Source organism: Dermacentor andersoni, chromosome 10 (genome assembly GCF_023375885.2).
Source record: "Dermacentor andersoni chromosome 10, qqDerAnde1_hic_scaffold, whole genome shotgun sequence".
Taxonomy (NCBI): Eukaryota; Metazoa; Arthropoda; class Arachnida; order Ixodida; family Ixodidae; genus Dermacentor; species Dermacentor andersoni.
Window position 1 is genome coordinate 124,609,067 of NC_092823.1, and position 17,807 is coordinate 124,626,873.

Here is a 17,807-nt window from a genome sequence, read left to right on the forward strand (position 1 = left end):
TATCACTCGCCTCTCGAATAAGAAAAGCGATGTAAAGTAAATCGAAGCTTAGCAGGGGGAAAGGTGAACTTATTGAAAGAAAGCAACGCTTCCTTGCAACAACCGACGTTAGAACGTTGTGAAATAAAATATCGCGCGCAAAAGGAGCGCCATGCAATATTTTGGCAAGCGATCCGCTATTTATTTATTATGATTTCGTTTACCACTCGGTAAATGTTTATGTTTATTTATGAAAACATTATGTTTTCACGGCCCGATGCGTCAAAGCATCGCCACACATGTTTTCTTCTTGAGTAGGACAGACTCAGAAGGATGGACTTGTTTTCAGCGCCATTTCCGCATAGTAGACGCGGTGCGCCATCTACCGCTTCTCCCTGCGCCTACATTGCGGATACTTCTCCGTCACGTTGAGAGGTGGCGTTAGCATTAGCTGCACAGGCAGAAGAGACCGTTTTGATGTCGGGCTCCTATCATAGAAAATCATGACAAATCCCTTCAAGCTCGCTAAGTTAGATTCGTGGTTAGAGGTGACCAGTACAGCCTACTGGTCGCTATCTTTTTTTAAAGAGAAGCTTTCTTTGCCTACTATCATGGGTTTGACGCGGCTCGGTTGGTCATTATCATGACAGTAATTGTGGATATGTGCGCCGAATGAAAGTACCAGCGAATTTGCTTGTGTAGCCTTTCTATGTGTTCATCAAGTATACACACCTCTATTCTGCGTAACAAAAGGCAACGTCTCCTACCTAAATAAAACCCGAACATATAATGTCGGCGCACAGACATCTCTGAAGCACAGAGGTCTCTTAATGGAATGGTGAAATATACTGAAGGGATTCACTAATTCATTTATTTTATTTGGTTTAGTAACTCAGTATGTGCCGTTAGGTGTTGTGTCCTTTTCTCGGCCAATACCCTACAGAATGGGCATGTCCAACTGATTCTGACACAAAACATCCACACATAATTTGGGCTCACAGGCATCTATCTGTAAGGCACAGCAAATAGTTATAGAATGGTGATTTACATTTGACATATTCTTTGGTTTACTTCGTTTATTTAACTTAGCCATTTGGTATGTGCAATTAGGAGTCTACATTCTTGGCCAGTCTACCAGAATGGGCGCAACTCACTGTGACACACTAAGAGATACACCGGTTCTCTAAATATATCTTGATTTTGTGTGTGTGTGTGTGTGTGTGTGTGTGTGTGTGTGTGCGCGTGTGTGTGTGTGTGTGCATACACCTGTCATCACCATTGTTCCTTCAGCAAGCGTGATCCACCGCATTCGTCCTTGTGACGTCACTGCGTATACGTCTCACACTGTGCATCCCCCCGAATCGGAGTTTGTATTTCGGCATAGCGTGTGAAGGATGTAGTGCATAAAAATAAAAAAAAAATGCACGACGGTAAAGTTGCGAACTTTGTCGTGGATAAGCGTAAACGTTCCATGAGATTGCGCATTGCACCAGAAGAATGTAGACAAAATTGTACCCAATGCTTTTATTTTTAAAGTATTTAACTGAACGTTTCACTGAAGCTTCGCTCAACATAGGTCACAGCATCTGCGGTAGATCTGCACACACACACACACACACACACACAGATATATATATATATATATATATATATATATATATATATATATATGTATGCAACAAAAAAGACTGCACAATATGAAATAGTTATTTACAAGAAAACGAAACGTCACCTTTACAATATTGGGAAATAAAGACGTCCTACATCCGTATGCGGCATCTGCTGGGACGTGTAAAGACAAGAAAATTGGATGTACTAAACACCACTCTTATAGTTACACCAATTGTTTACGAACAGAACACTGAACATTCATGTGTTACCGTTTCTTTTGCGCTTTAAACTAAGCCCTTATGTGCGTTCGCTTTAGACGACAGTTAACAGATATATTTTACAGAAATGTGATAGCTGATTTTAGTGCACAATTAGAGTTGTAAGCTCGATGCTGTTCAGCTGTTCATGAATGTTCAGCTTTCCGACAGTTTTCTTGTACATGTGCATTTGTTTACAATATTTTGTAGAATATTGTTTTCTTTCGTACTTGCGCAAAAAAAAAAGAATCCACATCAGTACAGTAATTTTCTTACAAGCGCATTTCCATGCTTCTCGTGTACTTTAATATCTAAATCTGAGATGCCACTTCCTAATGGTCGCTTATTGATAATACATTCAATTTGATGCTACTTCCTAGTTTTGAAAGTTGCGCGAGGAGGTGACAGAGGAGCAGATAAATATGTTCTTTCTTTAGTATACACGCGCGTCTAGTTTTGAAGGGAGGCTTCCACTTCGAGCAGCAGAATATTTGGCAGCGCTAAGAGAGAGGGAGAGAGAAGGGAAGAAGGAAAGGCAGGGAGGTTAACCAGACTGAGTCCAGTTTGCTACCCTAAACATGGGGAGGGTAATGGGGAGTGAAAGAGAGAGAGAGAGAGAAAACATGAGTGTGTACCGCACGTTGACATGCACTAAGTTATATTGCATACTGGTCAAGACAGTGACCTGAGCAGATTTTTGCTTTATTTGCGGTGGCGACCACGATCACGCGTCTCGCAGGCGTTTCCGCTTCTTCTCTTCAGTCCGATGTTGTGACTCACGGCAAAAACAACCATCACAGCGAAGACGAAAAGGAGGCACGAGAACATCCAGACGTCGACGCCCTACACCGCGAAGAAAGAAGGAATGGCTTTATTTGAAGAGAAGCGGAGAGGAGAAGCGCGGCCAAAATGGCAACTTAGGAGGCGGTCACTGTACTCGAAAGCAAACTAACCATAACGTAACCTGATTTAACCGTAACCTAACGATTTCAAACAATGGTTGTCTACCCAATTATATTCCTGGAATATATATATATATATATATATATATATATATATATATATATATATATATATATATATATATATATATAGTAGGCAAAGAGGGATTCTTCAGGCTACCTTTCAAACGTAAAGAACTTGAGTGGTGCTACATGAAGATCGGTCCACCGATCGAAACTGTCGACATTAAATACTTGTTCTGTTTACCTTGTAGCACCACTCAAGTTCTTTATATATATATATATATATATATATATATATACACGTACGTACATACATACATACCGAGGGAGCAAGGAACTGCATCTTCATAGAAGAAAAAACGGCTTCAACAACACTCCTCGGAGATTATCACCATGAGGAATTGCTTGAGAAAGACTTTTCCTCTACTTCCACAGCTTCCGAAGAAATGGTGACAGCACACGGTTGCCAAATTTTCGCTCTGGCACCGCCTGTAGCAGTTTCATTCAAACTCAGTAACAATCGATGGTTACAGCCGATGGGTGAGGCTACCACCCATTTTCTTTCAAGAAGCGCTGGGATTTAAAGCGGATGGAAGTGTTAACATGGTCAGCAGTAGAGATAAGCACAAGGCGTTTAGAGTATTGGTGGGAAAAAATAGCAGGGATGAAATTAATAGGACCGGATCCGTTACAGGCATAGGTGAATGTATAAGGTAGATGTAGAAGTTTTAAGGAAGTGAGAAGAGACTAAAGGGACATAGACAAACTGCTAGACTGATAAATATCTATAGACTACTTGATGAGGTTATGCAGGCTAGCTGACTACCTGTCACCGCCCTGTTTCAAAATTGATGGCAAAATGATCATCATCATATCACCTACTTAGGATGTGGAGTGTCTAGTCGGGGAGTGTTCTACAGTTCAGCAAAAATTCCACCTTAGAAATCCACACTGAACCTGTCCTTTGTGCCACTGCGCTTCATAGCATAGTTCCATTCAGTTACGTTCAAGTTTAAAGAACATCACCCGTGAAGTCACGTTACGGCAATGAACGAACCTAATTGGCTGGTGCACTTACACTAATCCTCTTTGAGCTGGAGAATTGGCAGTCGCCACTGCAAGCTTGGCTTGTTACATACAGTATTTGTGAGCAGCGCGTCAGAAAAGAAGGTATAGAACAAGAAAGATGGTAACAGTGGTGTCTACCTTCAAAGCCTTATTCAGAGAGCGTATATAAAAACTTTCAAAATATTTTTCTCTGTAAAGCTCGTAGACTGTCTTTAGTAGGCCTGGTGAATAAGTTATTTATTAGAATAAGGTTGGAGGCGGTTGCCAGCTATTTGGTCACCAGCATCTCCGAGAGTAATGCTTGTTCTATAATTGACGAGTTATTAGACTTGCAGAAATGCAAAACGAAAGGAACTGCACTCACTCACTCACTCACTCACTCACTCACTCACTCACTCACTCACTCACTCACTCACTCACTCACTCACTCACTCACTCACTCACTCACTCACTCACTCACTCACTCACTCACTCACTCACTCACTCACTCATCCGCGACTTAGCAAATGTAGGCAACAATATAAAAATGCAGTCCAAACACACTGTTCCCCAAGTCAAATCACATCTTATATATGCGCGAGCCAATTACGTTCGCTTACTTCCACCCCTTGAAAAAAATATGCGATCTTATTTGAATAAAAGAATTTCCCAAAATCTATCTCAGGAGCCTAGAATAACAGCCGGCATATGGTGCGGTGAGAGGAGAATATTCCGAACTCTTAGGTTGTCACCGAGTGCGGTGATGACATTTCCGTTCCGGCGCCTTACCGTGAGACCGGCGCAGGGAGGCAGGATCCTGCGATGCTGACTAATCTGGGCGCAGAGGGCCAGCAGCAGCATGCAGCAGAGGCCCAAACGCTCGCCCAGACCCCGGAGCCAGAGACCCGACCAGGACAGTGCCACGAGGAACCCGCTGGGCGCGTACGTCTGCAGCAGCTGAGCTGAAAGGCGACGCGTGAGGCGTAGACGGAGTCCTAAACCACCGGACACCTTGGGCACTGCGCGTGGGAGGTCGAAGGTGACGAGTCCACCTTGTAGGTGTGTGCGAATAGGGTTTTTTGAAACCGAATCGAATACGAATAGAATTGTGTAAGAACCAAACCGAATATCCAATACCTTTCAAATTGCTTGCGAACAAAAAGAGCCGTTGTCAGAATAAATCAATGTTCACATCTAAGGTGAATATTCGGCAGATCTCTGCCTGGAGAAACTTTGGTTGGAGTTTTTCTTCTCTTTAATTCAATGTTAACATCTCGGTGTGCTTTGGGGTGTAAAGTTTCTGGCATTACACAGTATGTTATGAAGCATTCTTTATTAAAAACACAAATGCAGCATTACGAGCAAACAATTAGTTTCTAACGCATGCACGGAGCTCTTCAGAGAGTGAGAGGGATCGCTCTGGTTCCTGTACAGTACGGCTACCTAAGTGACGTAGCCTGCTCGAATACGCGAGTTCGCATGTTTCATGTCTTTGCTATACCCATCGGGGTGAGAGCTTGCCGTACTTTCGCTACAAATTTATGTTTTTTGGACGCAGTTCGCACCTTGAAGTATTGGAAAAGTATTTGAAAAATATTCTTGGTTAGGAATAGTTACCATTCGATTCGAAGGATGTATCGAATACGACGCTATTCGACTGGTTATTCCAAAGTTTGGAACATTTGCATGCCCCTATTCCCATCAACATGAGAGGCCACCTTGTAATTTGTCGGAGCGCGGGCACAATGGCACGGACATAGAAGGCACACGAGACAACACAGAGCGTTTTGTGTTGCCAGTACCGGAAAATATCGAATAAAGCGATATTCCTAGTGAAGCAATTTTGTCACATTGGCCAGTAGTTTTCTTCGCATAAAATGACGTGTACATTACGCCAGTGGACAGAAAAAAAAATTCAGGATCCACCACCATGACCTTTGCTGTGCTGGCTAACACAATACCCTTAAGGCTAATCTCGTATATATGCATAAATGCCGAGTAAGGGGCGAGAAGGATATCGGTCCCGGTAAAGAAGCGGACATGGGGAAGACGTGGATTTGTTTGTCGTCCACGATAAGTTCTCCTTTGCTTCCTTTTGATTCGTAGTCCGTTTTCGTTGTGTAGTGTTACCTATAACAAATAATCGTGCCCATCGGCGCACCTTATTCTTTTAGATCTTAGCATTTGTGACAGTGTTTTGAATTGGACATTGAGGCCTATAAACATTGCCGAGCGCTTTAAAGCATGGCAGGTGAGGCTCACCCGTGCTGCTCCAGTGCTGTCTGAACTTTCTCTTGCTGGCCTCAAGGTGGAATTCCGGATGCTTGAAAGAAGGTAACAAATGAATCGGGTCCTTTTTTTCCCAGATGAGGTAACGATATGTCTCTGAATATCTTTCTTCGGTATCTGAAAGAGAAAACATAACATCACTTTCAACTCGCTTGCCTTCCAATATTTGGTGCAGCCAGGTGAAGTGTGGAGTAGATGGTACTGGTCAACTAAGATGAAAACGAGCGAAATAAGCGGATAGACAACAAACAAAGGGGTTTTCATCTTATTGACTAAGCTTTTTTGCTTGTTTCGTAATTTCTATTGATGGTTTATGAATAGGTAAAATAGATCATGTGAAGCCATACGCCTCATGGCCAAGTAAAGGTAGAATGCAGAGTATACAAGGACCATAAATCAGTACAAGAAATGAATAATTCGACTAGTAGCGGCTGAAAATGAGATCTTTCATAGGTTCATAGATTACTGAAATGGCACGTCTTGTTACTCCTGAGAAGGCAACTCAGAGTTATGGTATACTCCCGCTAAGTAGTACTATAGGTCGCTGGTTTGATACACCACCATGTTGTGGAGATAGCAAAATGCAATACCTCTAGTATGCCTTATTTCCGGGGGCGCGTTCAAGAACCGAAGGCATTCAAACTTATTTCGGGAACCTGCTCCCGGCGTCACTCAAAGACTCAGTGTGTTTTCAGGACGTGAAACGTGAAATACCTAACGTTTCATAAGCGCTACGCTGGTTTCAACCTTCTGATTTGAGGAAGCGAAACGTAGCGCACACCCGCATTAATTGAGTTATACCTCAAATGACGTGGAACTGCTTTGGACATGACAGGCTATAATCTATCTATCTATCTATCTATCTATCTATCTATCTATCTATCTATCTATCTATCTATCTATCTATCTATCTATCTATCTATCTATCTATCTATCTATCTATCTATCTATCTATCTATCTATCTATCTATCTATCTATCTATCTATCTATCTATCTATCTATCTATCTATCTATCTATCTAATAAAATTCACCTGTCAAATAATTTATGAAAGTCAATCATATTTTCGCGTCTTTAAAAGAAATCTGAAGAAGCTGGGGCGGTGTTTCCGGAAACTTGATTTTCTGCTCCATTTTGTATACTAGAAAGCACTATACTAAGGGGGGGGGGGCTGCAGTGTTTGGTTAGTCGATTATCAAAAAACGCGTAGAAATAGAGCAGCTCACAGAACGACGTACCGTGCTGGATGTTGATGTCACATATTTGTTCATCAGCAGGAAAATTGTTGAAAACCATCGGACAAGCGATACGGATAGCGTACCTATAAAGAAGAGGACATTAGACATCACAAATGATATTAAAAAATGCAATGCTGGGCCAAGTGGATATTTTACGTTATGGAATTAGGTACAAAGAATAACAGGCCTCAAGATAATGGCGACACAAGACTACACTGAATTTTATTTTGATAAATCCTACGGTGCACTTTCGCTGAAGCTGAGAAACATCGTTGGTATGTTCAATTCACAAGCTCAATAAATTGGGCTAGGTTGTTAATGTCGACGGATTTGTGTTGGTCGTGTTTGAACGACGTCGTATTCGTCTCCTTGCTTTTCTTCGGCTCCACAGACTTATTCATCAAACAATTCAAGGGCCGTTGTTATGTTCTTCAACGATTTGTGGGGGCGCAATGATGGACATATCATAAATGAGGAGGACATAATAATATGCTTGACTATAGCTCTACGGTATACACTTTAAGGCATCTTACATTTTACCTTGCGACAACAAGTTATACTCCGTGTTTGCACTCGTTTATGAAATCTTTTGTTTGAAGATTCTTGTCACATTTCATATGACATGCCCTATTTGCTCGCAGGATCTCTTATCAGGTGAAACTTTATTTTCTATAGCTCGTTATACTTACCTTTTGCGGTGGCTAGTGTAATCATCTCCGAAGCTTCTTGTGTGTCAAAAGATTATTGAGCCAAATAACACAATCGGGAAGCAAGTACACACATGTGGTAAACACATAAATCTCTGAATCATCAGCCGTCATTAGCCGAGCGCACACCAGGTGGCGCCGCCTTACTAGACCGCAGAAAACACAGAAGCTTCAGCAAGGCGTGTTGCATCTGCGCATTGCTAGCATAACTCTGTCGACGTGTATAGGAAGGGGCGATTGATTGCGTTGCTGTTGCAATACCCATTGACTTAAGTTAGTGTCAAAGAGGTACATTGAAGAGCGGCACATGCAAAATGGCATGTAGCTAGCGGCCTAAGTGGCATATTCACAGGGACCGTAGTGCCAAACACACAGTGGCGCATACGTAAGTTGGCGACAAAGAGGTTGATGGAAGGGTCGCACATACCTTGTGTCACCCACCTACTGGCATGCACACAAGTTGGCGTCAAAAAGCTTCGTCGGATAACGGCCCATACCTGGTGGCTCATACCAAGTGGCCCCCCTGTTCCAAATACCCAGCACCCATAACCGTTCGCCCTAGGTCACATTTACCAATGGCAGGTGCTCACTGGGTGGCCGCAAGGACATGCGAGTATACCCAGTGGCCCCTGGGGCACATATCCAGTGCGCATGCCCTGTGACACGTCCTTAGTTGCCCCGGTGGCACACATTTTCAGGCTAACTGTCTGCCGGATTGGCCCACGGATCCACCTGGATACACGCCAAACCCTAGGTTGAATTGGACAAGAACGCTCCGCCTTAAATGCCGGCCACTGGACGTCAGCAGCACCGTAAGTGGTACGTCAACGCCTGAACTTCTGGTGTCAAATTTTTCCAGCCAAGATTTTACGGGGAAAGTAGCCTTCAGTTCCCCTCTTTCCTTGTCCTAATTCAGCCAACATGACCGCAAAACGTTAGAAAATCTTATCCATTGTTCCCGCCTCGATAAAGATTAGTAATTTGATCCGCGACAATGACGGAACCAAGGCCACTCACCTGACTACATAGCTGGCCCCACATTTAAAACGGCCCGTGCGCTCGACCGTGAGTGTGCGATCGTGGCTGGTGAGCGGGCGCACGTTGACGGCCTCTCGAAACCGGAGGTACGGCACGTCAAAGCCATCGAGCTGAGGAACAGGCGTGATAAGATCAACGAGAGTGTCAGTCTGGGCCAGCACTATAGTAGGCCTTTATGTACATAACAAATTTTCATGTTTTTATAGCGCTAGCGTTATTACAGAGCACCAACCAGCATTCTTAGATGGGGTCGACGCAACATAAACCAGGCCGATCACAAACGTCATGCAATCACATACAGGGTGCTTCACGTAGCTTGAGCCAAGGATTTAATCATAGTGGTTAAACGCAGCTGGGTGAAATTTACGACGTAAGGTTTGCCGTGGTGTGGCGTTCCTCAGTATATGCTTATATTACGCCTAATTAGTTAACTGAAATCAATTATTCGTTTTTTTTTGAAATTCTCTTCAGGGCCAAGTGCGTTTCCTTGCGTTGTAGAGGGAGTTCAAAAACGACCCATCCAATTTTTGTGCTAACGCACATGCTGTGTGGTGATTTTTTTTGGCATTTCGAGAAAGCCCGTGAAGTAAGAAATAAAACCACGTGACTGCGCTCATGCGCTGTCGTATTGCAGTGCTCTCAACTGTGCTTCGAACCTATCGCTTATCAGGGATGATGGCACTTTCTTTCCGTGTGCCATCGTCAAAGATACTGACCAACTGTGAAGCCGATGACTCTCGCCGTAGCCGCATGCGCGGTTCTTTCGCCGAGGGCTCTGTAATTCATATTTCACGGGCTTTCTTTAAACGCAAAAAAAAAGTCAACACCCAGCCTGTACGTTGCCACAAAAAAAAAATGGATCCGTCATTTCTGAATCCCCTTTGCAAAGTCACGAAGAGCACTAAGCCATAAAGATAATAATAGAACTTGCATAATTGGTCTTTGTTAATTAAGTAGCTAAGCAGAATATAATATGTACTCTATGTCGTTGGTTTCAGTCAGCCGTGGTTAACCGCTGTTTTTGTAACTCCATGTTTAAGGTTGCGTGAAACACCCTGTATGGGGTGGGCCGATCCTGATAACGCTACGGCATTACCACCTCATGCATAGCCTGAACACTTGTGGCGTCTTTAGACGTTGTCGAAGTCTCAAAAAGGGTGTGTGCTACCAGTCGCCTAAAGCTGTTTAATTTTATATTCGATATTATTAAACATTATGGCTTGTTTCCAATTACAAGAGTATTACTGACCCCACAAAAAAAAAAACACAGAATCTACAGTGCAATCTCGTTGATACGATCCGCACAGTGCGTTGTTCGGATAATACGCTTTTCCCCCTTTCGCCGGCCCCACGTCCACAGGAGCTATGTATTTCCATACGGTTGTGATAGTGTCTTCACCTGAAAATGACGACAGCAGAAGGGGGATTTCCCTCGTATTTCTAAAAACTCATTGTTTTATATTCCAGTGCACTAGCTTAAATAGCATACCGACTGCCCACGAACGTGGTTAGTCCCAGCCACACTCAAAGCAAAACGCCCGCAGTTCACCGCAGGCGGTAAATCGCTCCTGAAGCATTGTGACCACCTCGCCTGGCCGGTGTGTCGCTGCTCAGTTGAGTGAAGAAACGGCACCTTTTTATCGCGAAAGCAATACTGCTCGCACTTTCGGCCCATCGGTGGTCGTGGCGCCTCCTTACGCAGCTGCACGTCACGTGACCGTGTAACGTCACGCCAGACCGAGAGACGGGGCCCGAAGGTCGATTCAAATAGGTCGCGAAGCTTCGGGCGAAAAGCGGTTCAGTACAGATTGTCACCGACATCAGCATGTGGGGTTATGGGAGCAGCGATTGAAGCGCGACTATGTTTGGAAGGAACAAAGATTCAGAAAGAAAAACGCGTTTTTTAATTCAAACGAGACACAGTTAGATTAATTCAACGAAAATAAAATTCCTAGTCAATTTTATATATTCGTGACGAGTTAAGAAAATACAAGTTTAATTTTATTGTTATTAATAAATGCATTTATTTTCAGCGCCCATCGCTACAGGGGGCGTTGACGCCACTATCACTCGCAATGCATTGCACGTCTTGAAATGGGCAGAAAGGCGCCCTCGTATCACGTGTTGAAATACGCCCCCCTTGCAGTTTTTGCTTTCTTGCTTGTCGAAGTTTGTCTGAATTTGGAGACGCGGGTAGCTTCATTGCTTTTTAATCAGTTCAGTCAAAAGTAGTGAGTTACGACCGCCAGATAATTGTGTAGTTTTCGTGCGACGGCGCTGGCCGACGGGCTTGGCATCCAACAATAGGATCAGCACTCTACACCTAAAGCTTTCGTCGGCCTCCAAAGAAAGTAAGTCCTGTGCAGGGATGCGATTTCGACAATCGTACGGCTGGCCTTTTCCTGCTTCGCTTTCCACGCTGAAAGCTCGAAACGCCCATCAAGTCGAATGGCGGGGCATTTGAATATATAGCTCCAAAGGAAGAACAACAAAACAAATTTCGCGCCTTCGAAAACAAAATGACGTCACTTCTGCTTTTAACGGACATTGCGTCACATTATTTTTTCTTCCGCCGGAAGTGTTCCCACCACATAGAGATGGCGCTAAGCCCCATGGACAGCCGATGGACTGCCATGTTTTGAACGTATGGGCTCCTATGGAAGCTTCGCTACCAGGTATATTTACCTTGGGGGCCCCAGCTCGTGGCATCGATGGTGGAGGCGAAGCCTTGCGCGTCGCTGCTGCGGCGCTACCGAGAGAGGGCGCTCGCTGGAGTGACGTCACGCTATTTTTTCTATTTTAAATTTGTTAGATTTTTTTTTAGATTTTTAAGGACAATAAAGAAAAGTGCAGCGCGAAATGACGAGTTATTTCAACGCTGCTGTATGAAAGTGTGTTGGCTCGCATGTTATGCGGAGCAGCGTCACTGGAAGCCGCACGAACCAGCACACTTTAATTCAACAGCGTTGAAATAACTCGCCAGTTGGTGCTCTGTGGAGCAGTATCACACGACCCCAGGCATACCTGCGCTATTGAATTTGTGAACAAGTGCGCCTATTTTCGTGCTTTTGGGAGCTTGTGTGGTATAATACGATTTTTGGATGACACGTTTTATTTTACGGTTCCCTCGAAGATCGCATCAACGAGATTCCACAGTACTTAACAACGTTCTCGTCTCCTGTATTGTATAACTGACAATTGCAGGAAGTAACAGAACACAGTGAAAAACGGAGAGAAAGATAGAGCCGCTCAATGCACTTAGCCATTTCCGTGACTATATTCAATTCAGCTTTATTCAGCCTCTGTCAGATGTTTGCAGCACAGACAATAGGCCTCAAAATACTTTATATTATTATTATTACTGCCTTAACAATTTCACTATACTCAGCTCAGCTAGTGAAAAACTTGCAGCACAGCAATATCAATGCATAGAGAGAGAGTGAGTGAGCCAGAACTTAACTATTGCATATTAAATCTGTGGACGTGCTAAGTGTAAGCGACATCGCTTCTCCTGGCGACAGATCACAATGATTTGCACCACCGAGGGCAGTAGTTCGCCTAATGCCAGTGCGTTTGACGAAATTTGTCACTTACATTATGCGCCGAAATCGTTCTTGAGCCGGTATGCCCCAAAGGCGGCATCTGTTTTTCCACCATGAGATTTGAAGTTCGATTGCACTCCTCGTAATTCATCTTCCAAGAGGTATTCACCCCAAGCTTCAGTTCAATTGTCTTTTCCACGAAGGGAGGCGTATGAATTAAGAAAAAAGAAGAATTAACAGCCTTAGAACAACGTCAGATTTCCTACCCGCTCATTGTGGTATTATATACGTAAGCCGTGGTAGGTCAGTTAATAAGAGCGTCGCACGCGTAATGCGAAGACGTGGGTTCGTATCCCACCTGTGGCCAGTGGTTTTCTCGGCCACATTTATTTGCATGTATTGATCACTTCCTGACTTCCAAAAAATGAAAATAATTTCCACTATGCTTGGTGTCATTGTTGGCTTGTGATAGTAACTAATAAGCATGGGGCCCACACACACACAAGCGCGCGCACACGCACGCACACATTTGATGTCACACGGAATGTTTTCTAGGTCTGGCATGCATGTAGTTAAAAAGCAAGAAGCAGACTTAGGAAAAAAACATATCTACTGGCTTACGCTCCGGCCGTAGCGCGGCATTTGTGAGAGCATAATTTTTTAAACTCTGACGGAAGGCCTTCCCACGGCCGAAACGTAAGCAAGTAAAATATGTTTTTTCTTTCGTAAGTGTATGTTCCTTCTTTCTGAACTATATATACCATGTATTTATATGCACTTACACAGCTTTAACCTGCATTCAATTACTGCTTTCATAATGTGTGGCTATGTAGAGGAGATACCAGACAAGATGTTTGCCATATTTTGCATTTGCATCCTTTCACTTTCACCCGCGCGGCTATAAGAGGTTGATAAGGAGCGCACACATGTCGAGGTTTTCCTCTTCTTAGTTTCAACTTACCTTCTCTTTTTCAGTTACTTTAATGTTGCCCAGGGAGAGACGAACAGTCATCTGATTATCCGGGAACGCAGTCACTGAGGATCAAAATTCGTGAAGAGAATTGTTGTATATTGTTAAACTTAACACAGAAACCCTGTTATTTTTTGTCAAGTTTTAACCACTACCGACAGGGTATATGTTTCACTAAAACTCGGAATATAGTTTCTTGCATGAATAATGTCTTTTATGCTTTATCTCGCATTGCTCATTTCCGGTCAACTAGCACCAAGTAGAGACTGAATAAACTTGGAAGAACAATAAAAAGGCATGCGGCTCTCAGCAGAAGGCCTATCTATATGTTACCTTGGACAGGAGTAAGTTGGCAAATATTTTTGCTGATGCCGTGGAAACATAATCTAGATCACCTAAGATTTATTTATTCATAATTTGATAATTTATTTATTGGTAAAACACAGAAAATTACTTGTGCGTAGTATACATAAAGACACTTGTGATGTCCTTTAAGGACACTTGTGATGGTATACGATGTTTAAAGCAACAGTAGTACAGGTGAGAGCTAAGAGCAACATCAAAACATGTAAATGGCACACGAGTAATAAAAACACTTGTTAACAGCATGACAGTGTAAAAAATAGAATAAAATTAGAAAAAATGGCGGACAATATCAGTAAGTATTTATTATGAATGCTTTTAGTTCTGTTCTATATTGGGAAAGGGATAAAACTTGATGAGCAGCATGTAGTACGCCATAGCTCATACGTAAAACTCATTACATTTTTGTATATTGTGGTACATGACAGAGTATAGCGTGCTTTAATTTTTTCGTGAAAAAGAAAACGTTTTACTTACGAATCATTTCCGTTTTTCGACCAGTCGTGGCGTACCCATTGTGCCCACTGCGACAAAAGTAGATATATTCTGGTTTAACGCCAAACGCTGGAGAATGTTTCATATTGTGGCCTGCTCGGAAAAAAAAGCTTGTTTTCTCCTCGCACGTGCCGATCTCAAACCACTAAAGCTTCCCTTGTAGAAAATCTTGAATAAAAAGTTTGCTATGTTGCAAAGGAAGGCTTCGATTAATATTTTTTTGTGTATTTTGTTACCTTGCCCAAACATTTAGTGCGCCCCTCGCATGAGGCATTAGGTAAGACGACGCCACACCAAAATAAATGAGAACTCATGAAAAACATACATACACACATAATATATATATATATATATATATATATATATATATATATATATATATATATATACACACACACAGAGACCATGATATACGAAGATCAGAGCACTGCACAAGAAAAAGAAAGCGCTGTTGCACATATTAGAGAAACACAAGCACCGTCTATATAGCAATCGAAACTAAGATGAACAAAAATAGGCACTTCGACGTAATTGTCAAAAGGAAAAGGAAATGTACAAGATCAAGATATCAAACACATTGACTCAGAGGTACTGCGGCTGTCAAAGAATATTAATGGCGGATCAAGTGGAAGCTTGGCAATAACAGCACTTCCTATCCCAAGAATTGTGGATTCAAAAGGAATCACCATAGAAGACAAACAAATATGCAGCAATAGGAAGAAATTATTAAAGTATTTAACAATTTATCTAAAAGGAACTGCTTGCTAAACTAAGATAATGCAATCTTAAACATACACATATTACGAGAAACGCAGAGCCAGATGATTATATGCTTCAAGCGTTTATTGCTTCTGATTACTCTGAAACAGTTGAGCTTAAATTCAAGTGCATCGAAGAGCCACTTTCTCGGAATGTTGCCCATGACATTTGATAGCTACAAAGTGCAACAGCATCATAGAAAAGAGCAGGCTGTCTATTAAAGTAGAATCTCCCCGGAACGTTACAGTTGGATTAAAAATGAAAAGCTAGAAGGTGAAAACACCTAGTAGACGTCGATGAAAGTAAATGCCTTCCAGAGCAAGTGGAGGAGGTAATGGGGCGGAATCACTGCGCAGAGTACTCCATCGTGCCACCTACTCCTACTCCTACTCCCCCATGAGGGGAGTAGGAGCGTCGGATTCCTCAATTTTTTGGACAGACAACCTTCAAGACAAGCCCCGTTTTGAAACTACATGTACCTACAAGAACGGCCCATATCTTCAGGTTGCAGTGCCTTACTTGTCGGCCCAGGCAAAAGGCTACAAACCCATACAGTTTGTTTCAGCTATGCAGGGCCAAACTTAAAAAAAAGTGCAAGTGTGAGTTACGACAAGGCAACCAAGTTAGTATTGTTCACTTTCTTCTTGACCAAATAAAATATTTCTTCGTAGGACCTCGTTTAATTACTCAATGATAATTAATTGTTCAACATTTAGAGCCTTCTCTTAGACGCAACACATTCAATCTTGAAGTTGTAGAACCTTCCAAGAGTATTCAAATAATTTATTTCCGTGCTGATAGTTGCTGTCGTTTTCATTTTTCCAGTCTCCAAAAAAATCGCACAATGTTTGAAAATAATACAACGCGACTACGTAATTACGCGCAGGGAAATTACTGCCCTCAAAGGTTCCACCAACGAAGTATATACGCTGCATGAGGACCGAAGGCATGAGTAGGCCACACGAAAAAATTGACAGGTGATGGCCCCACTCTTCATCTTACGATACATTGCCATCTACTGCCAAAACCTCCTCACCCTTTACGCTGACAGCAGTAAAAGCCCTGATGGAACTTCAAGAATCACCTTGCGTTATTTATCGCACATTTCATCGCTTCAACCGACAAGATATCTCTGCAAGAGTGGTAAGAGTGACGAGAGATTCATCTCAGTTGCTCAAGGCCTGCTCGTGCTTTCGGTCTGCGTACAGCATTGATCCTTCGTTCCTGGCATGTTTGAGTGCAATAATGCCAACACGATTAAGTGTGCATTCACGCGGTACTTTTTTTACAGCGAATCTGTATACCTCTACCGTCCAAAGAAATTTTCGTGTCACTGTAAGAAAAAAACTCCCCATACGTGGGCCGATCCCGGCGATAGCCCAATGCTGGGCCAACCCGCGGCGGAGGTGAAGCAGGCGTTAAGCACTCCCCATACGTGGACCGATCCCGAAGATAGTGCAATGCCGGGCCGACCCGCGGTGGAGGTGCAGTTCGACATAAAGGCGCCCACATGCACAGCTTCGCTGGTCGGTCTTCTCCACAGTGTGGAAGGGCACTGAGATTTTTTTTCAATCTCGCGCACTTTCTTTAACGCGCGAAGGAATGAAAACCGTAGCAGCTATCCTAACAGAAAAAAAATAATTTGGACATTTCTCACACGCTCTGAAAACTTGTACACTGAAGATATTGCGTTTAAATTGACGCCTAAAATGTGGCTCAACTAAACATGGTATTTAATTTCCTAAGCTCACATTAAATACACCTTGAGTTGCTTAAGAGGGCAGCGAACAATACCAAGTTGATTGCATCTTCGCAACATAGAGGTGCATTTTCTAAAGTTTGGCCGACTTAGCTGAAACAACGTGTACTCCCAATGCGCAAAACTGAGGGCAACTCGCTGGGGAAGACATTGACCTTGGGCAATGCGCGCAATTTCGACTGCCTTCTGACAAATTACAAATCATCTGGCACGCCGCTCACAGCTACTCTTTGTTGGAAGGATTCTTGATTACGTTACCTGTGTGAAGCAAGAAGTAGAATGATCAAGAGTGGCCGTCGCATCTTCATAGCGATGCCCAGTAGACCCCGCGTACGCCAGGCCGGTCCCGCACACAGACCTCACAGCTGGCCCCAATATGAAACTGGAAATCAAGTTTGCACTTTGTCGCTTAGCAACTTGCACAAGGTCGACGTTGTAGTGCCAACGTTGCAACTAATTTCTCGAGTGATTGCAAATTGACGTGTGCCAGTCACTTTGTTAACACAGTGCGATTGATTTCTCCTGGACAAGGTAATAACACGGCTTTTATTCTGTGCGTAGATGGCGTGTTATTCGTCGGTGTTTCCGTCGCGCTGCTATGTAGTAACATTGCTGTGAATCGATGCCCTAATTGATGTGCACATGCTTGATGTTTAAGAGGAACCTTTGTGCTTGGCAGTTGCTATCAAAATACATGGTGTCTGAGGAATCGTTTTTCTCGGCAACCACTGCACCACTTTTATTAAGGTTTCTTACATTTAACGCAATAAGGTTAACATCTTGTGACT

At 43.1% G+C, this 17,807-nt stretch overlaps 1 protein-coding gene and 1 long non-coding RNA gene across 2 annotated transcripts; both read right to left on the minus strand.

Annotated features, from left to right (window-relative positions):
- Positions 1-2,541: 2,541 nt before the first annotated feature.
- Positions 2,542-9,377, minus strand: LOC126544942 (glycine receptor subunit beta-type 4-like). Its single transcript, XM_050192496.3, has 5 exons — positions 9,111-9,377; positions 7,387-7,469; positions 6,122-6,265; positions 4,649-4,878; positions 2,542-2,690 (listed from the first exon to the last, which is right to left on the minus strand). Exons 2-5 carry the CDS (start codon positions 7,442-7,444, stop codon positions 2,550-2,552), a joined length of 573 nt encoding a protein of 190 aa, XP_050048453.1. The 5' UTR covers positions 7,445-7,469; positions 9,111-9,377; the 3' UTR covers positions 2,542-2,549.
- A 3,360-nt stretch (positions 9,378-12,737) lies between these two features.
- LOC140213600 (uncharacterized) lies at positions 12,738-17,365 on the minus strand. The gene is made up of 4 exons (XR_011890498.1): positions 17,278-17,365; positions 14,484-14,530; positions 13,635-13,708; positions 12,738-12,863 (listed from the first exon to the last, which is right to left on the minus strand). It is a non-coding gene; the product is annotated as an uncharacterized lncRNA (long non-coding RNA).
- Positions 17,366-17,807: the final 442 nt, after the last annotated feature.

Excerpts from the sequence above, each read along its gene's own strand:
- LOC126544942 (XM_050192496.3), bottom strand. The coding sequence starts at position 7,444 with ATGGTTTTCAACAATTTTCCTGCTGATGAACAAATATGTGACATCAAC. Across the intron at positions 4,879-6,121 it reads ACAGCACTGGAGCAGCACGG|TGCCCAAGGTGTCCGGTGGT; the intron begins GTGAGCCTCACC and ends TCCCACGCGCAG. Across the intron at positions 2,691-4,648 it reads CTCCCTGCGCCGGTCTCACG|GGCGTCGACGTCTGGATGTT; the intron begins GTAAGGCGCCGG and ends TTCGCGGTGTAG.